The sequence below is a fragment of the Panulirus ornatus genome, chromosome 22 (genome assembly GCF_036320965.1).
Source record: "Panulirus ornatus isolate Po-2019 chromosome 22, ASM3632096v1, whole genome shotgun sequence".
Taxonomy (NCBI): Eukaryota; Metazoa; Arthropoda; class Malacostraca; order Decapoda; family Palinuridae; genus Panulirus; species Panulirus ornatus.
The window spans coordinates 18,708,127-18,720,233 of record NC_092245.1 but is presented as its reverse complement, the minus strand read 5'-3'; the positions used below and the strand labels follow the sequence as shown (position 1 = coordinate 18,720,233).

At 37.4% G+C, this 12,107-nt stretch overlaps 1 protein-coding gene across 2 annotated transcripts in view; it reads right to left on the bottom strand.

Moving 5' to 3' along the window:
- Polr3B (RNA polymerase III subunit RpIII128) overlaps positions 1-12,107 on the bottom strand; it is a 79,161-nt gene that overhangs the window by 46,273 nt on the left and 20,781 nt on the right. The window contains exon 7 of one of the 2 annotated variants that reach the window (XM_071676248.1): positions 6,635-6,780. In XM_071676248.1, the coding sequence (XP_071532349.1) occupies positions 6,635-6,780 (146 nt within the window). Of the gene's footprint in view, positions 1-6,139; positions 6,781-12,107 lie in introns of those variants that run through there. The other variant, XM_071676247.1, reaches the window with a different exon arrangement.

Genomic DNA, 12,107 nt, shown 5'->3' with positions numbered 1-12,107 from the left:
AGAAATGTCCCACTTTTCTGAATTATAATCTGCAGAAGTTGGTATCTTGAGTTTGGTAGTGTGTGAAAGGAGGAAGTTGAGAGTAAGTGTATTTATAAGACCTTCCACAAGGGATTTCAATCAATCCTATCATTTACTTTCTCTAGATCCATAAATGCCATATATGAATCCCTTTGTTTCTCTAAATAATTATCACAGACTAAAGCAAACACCTGATCCACACATCCTATACCACTCCTGAAACCATGTTGTTCCTCCCTAGTCTCATGCTCTGTGCATGCCACTACTTGCTGAACCACCTCTCTCCAATACAACTCATCAGGTACACATGGAAAACTTTTACCTCTGTAGTTCAAACACTTACTGTGACTCCATTGCCTTTATATAGTGACATTATACACATTCTGCCTATCATCAGGTACCTAACCATGATCCATACATACACTGACAATCCTAACTAACAAAGAAATTCAACTGCAATACCATTCACTCCACCTGCTTTGCCAGATTTCATCTTATGCAAGGCTTTCACATCTCTTTTCTATTCACCAAACCACTTTCCATGACTCACTTTGCATACCTTCCTGACCTGAACACCCTACATCTGCCAACCTATCATCAAACATGTTCAACCCTCTGTCAAAGTAATTATTCCATCTCCTCATCACTACTTGTTACCTCTTGCCCATATACCCCCTTCACTGATGTTCCTATTAGTTCTCATTTTTCTCACAATATTTACCTCCTTCCAACACATCTTATTCTCCCTGAAGTTTACTAATACTCACTCACTTTTTTTTTTAAACTTTACCTTCTATCACTTTTTCTTATACATCTCCCAGTCACTTGCACTCCTTTCCTGTAAATAATGCCCTTATATATATATATATATATATATATATATATATATATATATATATATATATATATATATATATATATACATATATTTTAAAGGGATGACATTAACTAATGATGTCTTATAGTTACATATATGAAAAATTTCATCAACTTCATAATAGGTATAAATACCTTTTGATCATTGCACATGAAGGTATGAACTTCATAATGCAAGTGCAATATGCTATACCTCTTACAAAAGTGAACTTGTAAAATACAGGTCGTTATAAGTTACTTGTGTGTATTTTATTTCCAGAATATAGGATTCTTCTTGCTTATCTTTACCCTCATGTAATAATACAAGCCTCTCACAACTCCTATGGCCATTGTGTATTATTTATTATTGTGAATAGTTTTGTATGTGTTGCTTCCAATTTGTTATGTTTATTTGTTATCTTGTATGTAGAGTTTTACACTGAATATTTTTCTTTGGGAAAATAACATTGCAAAAATGTATAAGAGCATTATGTAACAGAGTTGTATGTTACACTGAAAGCTTATGAATTTATAAATGCTATAACAAGATGGGCATATGAATCTACTTTATCCTTATAATTCTTCACAGTATTTAGTGATTTCCTTCAGGTTTTGGGTCAGATCTTGAATACTGGTTAATTCTGCCTAAACTGAATCGGAAAATACCATTATTAAGGGGTCTGTTTTCTTAAATATCAAACTAACTTTGTTTAAAACAGTTGCCTGAAATTACAGAACCCAAATAAGAAATTACCATAATCATACTCCAAAGTTTAAGAACAAGAATAATGAGCACCAGTAATTTCAGCCCTCAGATTAATTAATATTTAGCAGACTGATTAGTTACTGTAAAGAGATTAAACAAAACTCAAATTACAGAACCCAAATAAGAAATTACCATAATTATACTCCAAAGTTTAAGAACAAGAATAATGAGCACCAGTAATTTCAGCCCTCAGATTAATCAATATTTAGCAGACTGATTAGTTACTGTAAAGAGATTGAACAAAACTCAAACTTTCAAAATGCTTGAAAAGAAATTTAACGCTGTAATTAAATTTTTAACTGGAAACTTATGAATTTTGGGTTTATTACCTTTGGCCAAACACTGTAATGACTGATTAAAGGAATGACATAAATACTCTGACAGTTAATGAATGAATATGATATGCTTGTAGTCCTTAACTAAAAGCATCTTTAATAACTTTTGTACTTCAAGCTTTCCTCCTCTCTTCTGACATCAATCCATAGCTTACTTTCAAGCCAATAGAGCCAATCTTGTCAGCATTTATTCTCCTCTAACTCTGCTGTGGATGATTTCATGTTAAGTCATGCATCCACTGAATTTTTGCTCTCTTCTATATTTTCCTTGTGCAGGTCTTCCAAGTACTTTCCTAGCTTTAAGTGGACAAAGTGTGTGGCCCATATGGCACACCTTGAATCTTAAGGGAGTGTGCCTCCCATATCCTTAGACGCCTTGAAACTCAATCTTTCCGATCACCAGTATGGCTTCTGTAAGGCGAGATCCACTGGTGATATTCTTTCCTATCTTACTAATATCAGATCATCATCCCTAAATAATTTTGGGGAGTCTTGTGTAGTTGACTGACATATTTAGAGCCTTTAACAGGGTGTGGCATTGGGGGTATCATCTCTAAGCTCCCCTCTTTTGGCTTTCCTACCTCACTTTGCTTCATATCTAGCCAATCTATCTCTGTGCTGCTAATGGATAAGCCTTCCCCGTCTTCTCCATCAACAGCAGTGTCCCCTAAGGTTCTTTCCTGTCCCCTATGCTTTTCCTCCTTTTTCAATGATTTCCTCTCCTCCACATGTAATAAAATGCACTCATATGCTGATGACTCAACACTGCATTCCTCCACATCCCTCAATTCTGCTCCTCTTTTTCTCAATCTTTATCCTTCTCTCATTTGATCTGCATCTTGTCATGACACAGCTTCCTTAATAAACTCAGACTTGGACAGGATATCTCGGTGGGTTAGACAAAATCTACTTAAGTTATCTCCAAAATGCATTTTCTATCCATCTCTCTATCGAAAAATCCTGTTGACTCAATGAGCATACAGGCTGAACCTCTCTAATCCAGAGCTCTGTGGTCCAGCGTGATTTGACTCTGTCGCCATCAGTTTGAGGATATGCCACCAGGGCAGCACTGTTAGCTGCTAAGGTGCCAAAATCTGTTTATACTGCAGCTGAGCTAATTAACAGTCCTGTTAAATTCTTGTATTCATTTTTTTTTTGCTAAAAATGAAAGCCAGAAAACTTTAAAGTTTCAGAAAACTTTGAAAGGTACCAGGTGTATACATTTAGATAGTGCACTTATAAAGTGGTTTAAGCTCCCACATAATGAAGGTGTAAGCATTTCTGAGGAGATGCTTATTGAGCAGGCCAACGTTTTTCAGAGAACTAAAGCTAGACTATGACTGTGAATGTTCTCAAGGATGGTTACACAAGTTTAAGTGTAAACATGGAATTTCAGTATATATATATAGTGTGTATGTATGTGTGTGTGTGTGTGTGTGTGTGTGTGTGTGTGTGTGTGTGTGTGGTGAAAAGCCTAATGCTGACATGGAAGCTTGTAGTGTAAGGTCGTTTTAAAAGAATCTATAAAAACTCCAATTCTCTAAAACCAATAATAATATGTACAGAGCAAAAGAGGGTGTATGAGCTGGCTGCCTAGCTGGGAATGATGAATGATGCCACAGTACGGGCTGGCTGCCTTGATGATAACAATAAAACAACAATAGTAACAAGAGTCAACCAAAGCCAACTACCAAACTATGGTCATTCATTACATTAACTATTCGTCACAAAGCTACGACAAAGTTTGTGAATGAATTTGCAAAATTAATGGCAGCAGAAAACAGCCTAGAACAAATGAATCATGCAGATGAGTCTGCCCTGTTTAGGCGTTGTCTGCCACGAAAATCCCTTGCCCAAGATATTATGGAGTCTCCATCTGATGTAACAATCAAAATCTTGTTTGGAAGCATTAATGGTTGTATTATTCCCTGTTTTAAGCTTTGTTCTACCTTTTATAACATTATGTATGTGGAATGAGCTGGCAAGACTAGTGGGCATATATTTACATATGGGGTTCCCTTCGGGGTCAATTTCTGTTCTTCGGCAATGGCCAGGTCCCAAGGTTGCCGGATTAAAGAGGCTCAACCTGTACCTGGTATTACTGTATCCTCCACTCTTTCTTGGAAACCCCGATTTAAGGGAATAGCCAAGTCTGCCTCTAAGAAACTAGGTGTCATGTTTAGATGTTGAAGCTTCTTTTTCTGAACAGTTCCTCTATACGAAGGACAGATTCGTCCTTGTATGGAGTGCTGCTCTCACATCTGGGCTGGTTCTGCCTCTGCATCCTGACTTGACAAAGTCGAGTCAAAAGCAGTCCGACTTATTAACTATCTTAGGGTAACTTCCAAGCTTGACCCTCTTGCCCTATGCTGCAATGTGGGTTCACTTTCCCTCTTCTATAAGTATTACATTGGTTTTCGCTTGTGTGCCCCCACTGCCAGCTAGACCACACAATACTCGGCAAGCTGCTGCATCACATGATTACTGTCAGGCCATCAGCAACTCAAGGTTGGGCCGTTCTGATAACTTGTTTTTTAAGTACACCTCAAAGATTTGGAACTGTACCTTCTCATGTCTTTCCCAATAACTATGACATGGCACATTAAAAAAAGTTTTTAATTTCCTCCAAAATTTGTAATTACTTTCCCTAGTCTTTTCTTTTTCCCTTTCATAATTCTCTCTATATTTCAGTTAAGGCCTGGTCTTGAGGTGGACTTTTGTCCGTGGCTGGAGCCTTTGAAAAAAAAAAAAATCCTTTCTTGTCTGTTTTATCTGTCTTAAAAAACTATCCCTCCTTTCTCCTTTATCTGGGAAGCAAGCCTTGGTACAGCCCACACATAAAACTGGAGATTGTTCAACCCTTCCAACTGTTGCCCCACTTATGCTTTCATCAAAGTCTGAAATGCTGCTTAATTTTCACTTTCTCAGACTCATAGAAGCCTATTCCCTTATTTCTGACCACCACTATGACTTTTGCAGTCACCAGGGCTGTTTCTGTTTATTGATGGTGAAAGCAAGGGTCTTGGAGACAGGAGCAGGTATGCTGTCCGTAGGGGGTTGGGGGCCTAGAAGATGAGTCAGTTGTTGTTGCTGATATGGCAATGTTGGCAAATTTGAGTGAGAAAACTGAGAGTAAATGGAACTGGAATAAAAATAAGGTCAACTGGTTTACTTGTGGAAAGAGGCAGGTTAGTTGGTGTGTGAATTTTAATGATTTTAATGTAGGAAACTTGGAGGAAGTGAAGTGCTTTGGATAGTTGAGAATGGACATGGTGGAGAATAGAACCATGGGAAGTAAATTGAGTCATTAGGTGTGTAAAGGGGTAAAGGCCCAAGGAGCATTAAGGAGTGTGTGGATGGACATAAATGGGCATGTATGAAGGTATACCAACAATGTTGGATGATTGTAAGGCATGGGTTATTTAGGTGAAGATGTGAGGAGGAGGGTAGTGATTGTAATGAGATGTGTGAGGACAATATATGGTGAGAGAGTTTGATTAAGTAAGTAATAAAAAGAGTAAGAGAGAGGTGTGATAATAAGAAGTATGATGGTTGAGAAAGCTGAAGAGGGTTTGATGAAATGGTTTGGGCTTATGGAAAGAATAACTGAGGAGAGGTTGACAAAGAGGATTTGTGTGTCAAAAGAGGAGGGGACAAGAAGGTGAAGATCAAGCTGAAGATGGAAAGATGGAGGGAAAAGATCAAGCTGAAGATGGAAAGATGGAGGGAAAAAAATTTTGAGTAACCAGGGCCTGAACCTGCAAATGAAAGAAAAGTGTGCATGGAATGAAGTGCTGTCAATGGATTGAATCAGGTCATGTGCAGTGGCTAAGGAATACCACTGAGATGTCTCTATGGGTCTGGTTGAGGAATGGGGTCTGTGGTTTTGGTGCATTGCACATGACAGCTAGAGAATATATGTGAAAGAATACAGCCTTTCTTCATCTGTTACTGCCACTACCTTACTAATATCAATAATCTTTATATAATCTTCCTCAGTCAAATACAAGTATCATCATGCATTCAAATCTAATCCCAAAGGATGGGGAGAAAGAATACTGGCCAAATATCTCCTGCATTTCATAGTGAGCAATTAAGAGGGGCTAGAATCCTTACTCCTGTATCAGTTTCTAAAAGAAGGACCAGGAGAAAGAGTCCAGCAAATAATTTTGCATGCGAGAGTTGGACCTCTGTAGTTTACTTAACATCTTTACTTACAAATTCAATCTTCTTTATACCATGAAGTATACTGATTAACAACGAAACATCTTGTAAGGCTCAGAGGCAAGAAACTATCTATCTATTTATCTCTCATCTTTACATCCTTTCCCATTAACATGGGGTGGATGAAGTGCAAACATACACCTTTTTGGGGAGATCACTTTAACAGAACTTAATTATCCACAGGCAAGCAAGAGGACACAAGTATCTAATTCCTTGATACATCTATTACCTTCTGAACCTAAACAGGCACAAGGTAGAAAACAAATAATCTACATTTCAAGTGAATTAGATACTACCATTTAATTAAACAAATGAGCAAATATAAAAAAAGATACTAATATTACTTTGGGTGTTAATTTCTAACTACAATAATTCTCTAATCTTAATCTAGGCACTATATTCATAGACTGAAGTTCCTGAAAGAGTAGCTTACATGCATATGGGATACGTATAGATGAGACATTTGCAGATGAACGGCAATAATGGCACCATCCTGAGTATCCTAATAGACCACACGAGTTACAGACGTCGACATCAAATGCATCTGATGATATCATTAAACGTTCCAAAAGCAGCATGCTGAAAGAGATAAAAAATAAACGATTATTCACAAAAAAAAAAAAAAAGATGAAACTCTAAAGTAAATCTAGAAATCCAACAATATCCTATAGCACCATTCCTGGTAGGATGGCTCATGAATACCTCAACAACTTAAAACTCATATATATATCTGCTGATTCCTTCCGCAAAAATTCCCTCTCCAGCAAAAATTCCCTCTCATGCAAGTAATCCTGCCGCTGTTCTTCCACTTTACCCAGGTCGAGTTTGCAACTATTCCTACCACCATAACATGAATTTATTAATATCATCATTCACATTTGCTAGGTACTCAATAGTGCACTGCACAAATCTTATGTTACTGAAATGAAAGCAAACGTACTTTAAATCTAAACACATGGATGTTCTGTATCACTTGAAGAGAAGATAGCTCCCATTAGTAAACATCTTGAAAAGTGTGTTTGGAAATTGAGAGCAGAGACTAGTTTGTCATAGGACATGAAAAGATTCTGATTTCCTCACAACCTAGAGAGGCACACTGCATTTGCTGTTGATATCGTAGGCCACATGAACAACCTGAATTTAAAACTGTATGGGAAGGAAGCTTCTATACATGATCTGTGTGTCAATGCATTAATGAAGAAACTGCCCCTTTTATCATATCAGATAGGACATTGCAGCTTTTGTAATAAGACATTAAAGAGTATTTGTCACTGCTACTTCACTTGCATGACAAATATTAACACTGATTCCAGAATTTCAAAGTGACCTGGAAATAATGTTCATAAAACTATTCACTACATATATCAAATATCAGACCAAAGCTGGATTATGCTTTGTAAGTCTGGTCACTGCACCAAAATAAGCACAAACACCTGATTGAAAGGGTACAGAGAGGAGCAACTAAGATTGTACCTGAATTAAAAGAAATGATCTACAATAAGAGGCTGAGGGATAAAAAGCTGTCCACCAAGGGGGAGAAGAGAGAGCTGGTAATGGCTTTCAAGTTCCTAAATCAGCTGGATAATTCCAACTACCAACAATTCTTCAAGAGATGTAGTACCAGAGTAACCAGAAGCCATAACAAAAAGCTGCATAAAAAAGTTTGTTTGAGTATTGAATGGTTGGAATAAACTAACTACTTTGGCAGTGAATGCTGGCAATTCACACAGGATGAAAAGACTACTTGATGGCACAGAAATTTTTGAAGGTGGAGCCCCACAAGTAGAGATCTCTTTCCCAAATAGTACAAACAGGTAATTGTTCCTATATTATATTCTTCATACTCATCTCTTAATATCCAAATACACAGATTCATAACAATACCCTTAGTTTTTTCTTTTGTTTCTTACTGGTGTAATACTGACTCAACAGTTGTAAAAATAACTGTAACCATATTGGTGGCTATGGATTATGGATGCTATACATAATGGCATTAAATATATGATATATATTTGCAATGGTAATGAAATAAATGGTGAAATAGTTTGAAGAAATAATAAATTTCAGGTGTTCTGAATTGTTGCTAAATCCTTTTCTCTCACGATAAGCAATTAGACACGCAAATTATGTTAAAGTCTTAAGCATAATTTTTTACTTCATTTAATTTCATGAATGATAATTTCCCAAGTGATTAATATCAAGAAAATTAAAGTATATGTTTCAAGCTCACTGTCTGGTGTGCTGGCGTACTTGCGCTAAGATGAAAGACTAACGTTGCTTGAGTTTGCGTGTGACAGGTGCAACTACAAATAGGAGTTTTTCCTCAGTTTCTTAGAAATTCCACCCTGATCACAAAAATGTCCAACAGAAAGTGTGCATTAATGCACAGCTGCAATCTAAATATCCTTTTATTACAAAAACAGTAACAGAAAGCAATGTATGGTGTGAGTAGAAAACAAACCTAAGCACTGCATGTGGGCTAATGATACTGCTGTGAAAACCCAAGCACTGCATGTGTTGGGGGCTAATGATACTGCTAAACACATCCGTTCTGGACCTCGTAACACCTATGATCAAAGAAATACAAATCTGCGGATATCTGGGCTTCATCTAGTAAGTTTTGATCATTTCAAGAGTTTGACGTCTAGCGCTAAAGATTAAGAAGTAGCTGCTGCAGGTTTGTGGGCTTACCATTTAGTGAAAGAAAACCGAGACTTCCCATCTACTGACTGTGCATCAAAGATTATGAAGACATGCTTTGACACCAAATTTGGGTGTGTTAGTGCAAAGCATAAAGCAACTGTAAAAAAAAATTATTATTCTAACATCTAATTCGTTCTTGAAGTATCTAGTGTTCATATACAAAGGAAAATGTTTACCATGATTTCTGTGGTTAAATGAAACCAGTGTCTAAAGGTGCTCTGCAGGCTTTAAAAAGAAAAAAGCATACCATTTACTGTTTTATTCATATACATGCATGTACAATTGAGTGTAATAAAAGCCATACTAATTAGTGTTTTCTTTGTATTTGTATAATTAAATGGTAAGAACAATATTAAAAGGCATAATGCTTAGCATTTCATTAGTATTGTGTACAAAAGACAAGGCAGAATGATTTGAAAAATGATCAGAATAGTAATTCATGTATTTTTTTTTTACTCTTAGGGTTAAATTGTTTGATAGCTCTCAATGTCAAATTATATCAACCATCCCATTAATCTATTAACACCTTCATTTGCTCAAGATAATTCTGAGGCTAGTTATGAGTGGTAATGGAGTAAGGATGAAAATGGAGCATGAGTGGGGATGGAGTATGTTATGGAGTGAGAGTGGTAATGGGCAGAGATCAGTGAGTGAGAATGGTGCTGATGGAATTAGGGTAGCGATGGAGTGAGGGTGGTGATGGAGCGAAGGTTATGATGGAAGGAATGCGGTGATGGAAAGAGGGTGTTCATTGTGGGAAGGCAGTGATGGAGCACAGGTGGTAATGGGGGTGGTAAGGTGGTGATAGAATGTGCTGGAATGGAGATGGTGCGAGAATGGTGAAGGAATGATCATCATATGGTGTTGGAATGAGTATGGAGATGGTGCGAGAATGGTGATGGAATGATCATCATATGGTGTCGGAATGAGTATGGAGATGGAGCGAGAATGGTGACGGAATGAGTATGGAGATGGAGCGAGAATGGTGATGGAATGATCATCATATGGTGCTGGAATGAGTATGGAGATGGAGCGAGAATGGTGACGGAATGAGTATGGAGATGGAGCGAGAATGGTGATGGAATGATCATCATATGGTGCTGGAATGAGTATGGAGATGGAGCGAGAATGGTGACGGAATGAGTATGGAGATGGAGCGAGAAGGTGATGGAATGATCATCATACGGTGCTGGAATGAGTATGGAGATGGAGCGAGAATGGTGATGGAATGATCATACAAAAAAAAAAAATTAAATCCGTCCACTCTGCACCAATCATGCCGGTTCGAGAACCATCATATTATACTTACTTTACAATATACACTTTCAGAAGGGACCTATCACAACACTGACGGGATCATCCAAACTCCCAATTGAAGACATTTTAGTGTTAATTCACCACATTACGTCTAAGCCTCTAAGGATGTCGATCGTCATGCATCTGTCCATGCATCTGTCACCAGAGAAATGAGGCACTAACGAAATATTATTTTTTTTTTTCAATTTAAGATACAGTGTACTGGGAAACGTGGGGTCTCCGATATTACGGACATTACTAAAGCAATTCAGTCACAGTAATTGTATCCTCTGATAATTTCGCACAATCACGACTTAATGCCAACATGATGGAGATGGAAGTCCATCCCGTCATTTAACTTACAAATGCCGATAAGAAATGGCATTTGACTGGGTTCTCATACAATGGATTTTTAAGTGTGTCAAGTAAGCTCTTATATCTAAATGAAGCTAGAGCCAAAAGGAGCTCTAAATGCTTTGATAATAAAAGAAATACTCTTCAGTGTATTATATGTATTTATATGGTTGATATGGTAAGAACGATCATAATTAAAAAGGCATGGTTTAATTATTCGTTTGAATTATGTATGATTGATACGCTAATAATAATAATAATAATAATAATAATAATAATAATAATAATAAATACTTCCCACGTATTCCCTGCGTGTCGTAGAAGGCGACTAAAAGGGGAGGGAGCGGGGGGCTGGAAATCCTCCCCTCTCGGTTTTTTTTTTTTTTTTTTCAATTTTCCAAAAGAAGGAACAGAGAATTGGGCCAGGTGAGGGTATTCCCTCAAAGGCCCAGTCCTCTGTTCTTAACGCTACCTCGCTAATGCGGGAAATGGCGAATAGTTTGAAAGAAAAAAAGAAAGAATAATAAAAATAATAATAATAATAATAATAAAGACTTTTTGTTTTGTGAATTATTTGTACATGCAAAATTGATACGGTAAGAATTTGGAAAAATATTCCAAATAGTATTTTTTTTTAAACTGAGCTGCTTGTATGCATTAAGGTTACATCATCCACCAACTGAGAAATCATTAACACCTTTCTGTATTTAATTAAGATACTTCCAGGACCATATGTAGTGAGAGTAGTGATGGAGTGAGGGAGTGGTAATGAACAGAGGGTGGTGACAGTGAGAATGGTGATGGAATGATGATGGTGGACTGAGGGGTGAGGGTGGTGATGGAAGGAGGTTGTTAAATATGGGGAGGGGGAGGGTAAATAGAGCTAAAATAGTATTGGGAGAAAGGAGGTGATCCAGTGGGGATGGTGACGGAATGCGGAGAGTAATTGAGGAAGGGGACTGATGGAAGGAGGGTGGTGAATGGGTGAACGTGATGATGGAGTGAGAATTGCGACAGAGCGAGGGGCGGTGATGGAACGAATTTGGTAACGGAGCGATAGCTGTGACGAGAGGTGGTATAGTGAGGATGCTGATGAGACAGTGGTGATGGATTTAGGATGGTGAGGAAGGACGTAAAGTGAGAGGGTGACACTGAAGTGGGTGGTGATGGAATAAGGGTGGTGGTAGAATGAGGGTGGCAATGTAACGAGGGTGGTAGTGATGGGAGTGATGTTCGAGACAATACCATAATCACATCATTTCGAAATAATTACGAAAAAATTAGTCATTAGAAAGTAACATCAGCATAATCATATTGTTTCAAAATAATTAGTCATTACAAAGTAACATCAGATCACCCAAAACAAGTTTTCAGACGGATAATGATAACAGCAATATTACCATATCAGGATAACATCCCAATTTTTGTTTTCTTTTTTGCCGTCATTTCATAAGCATGATTTACACTTTTTTTTAAGTTTTATAAAGTTAAACCTATAATAAAAAAAATCTAATCGAGACATCCGACATCACGTTTTAAGTAGTCCCCAACTA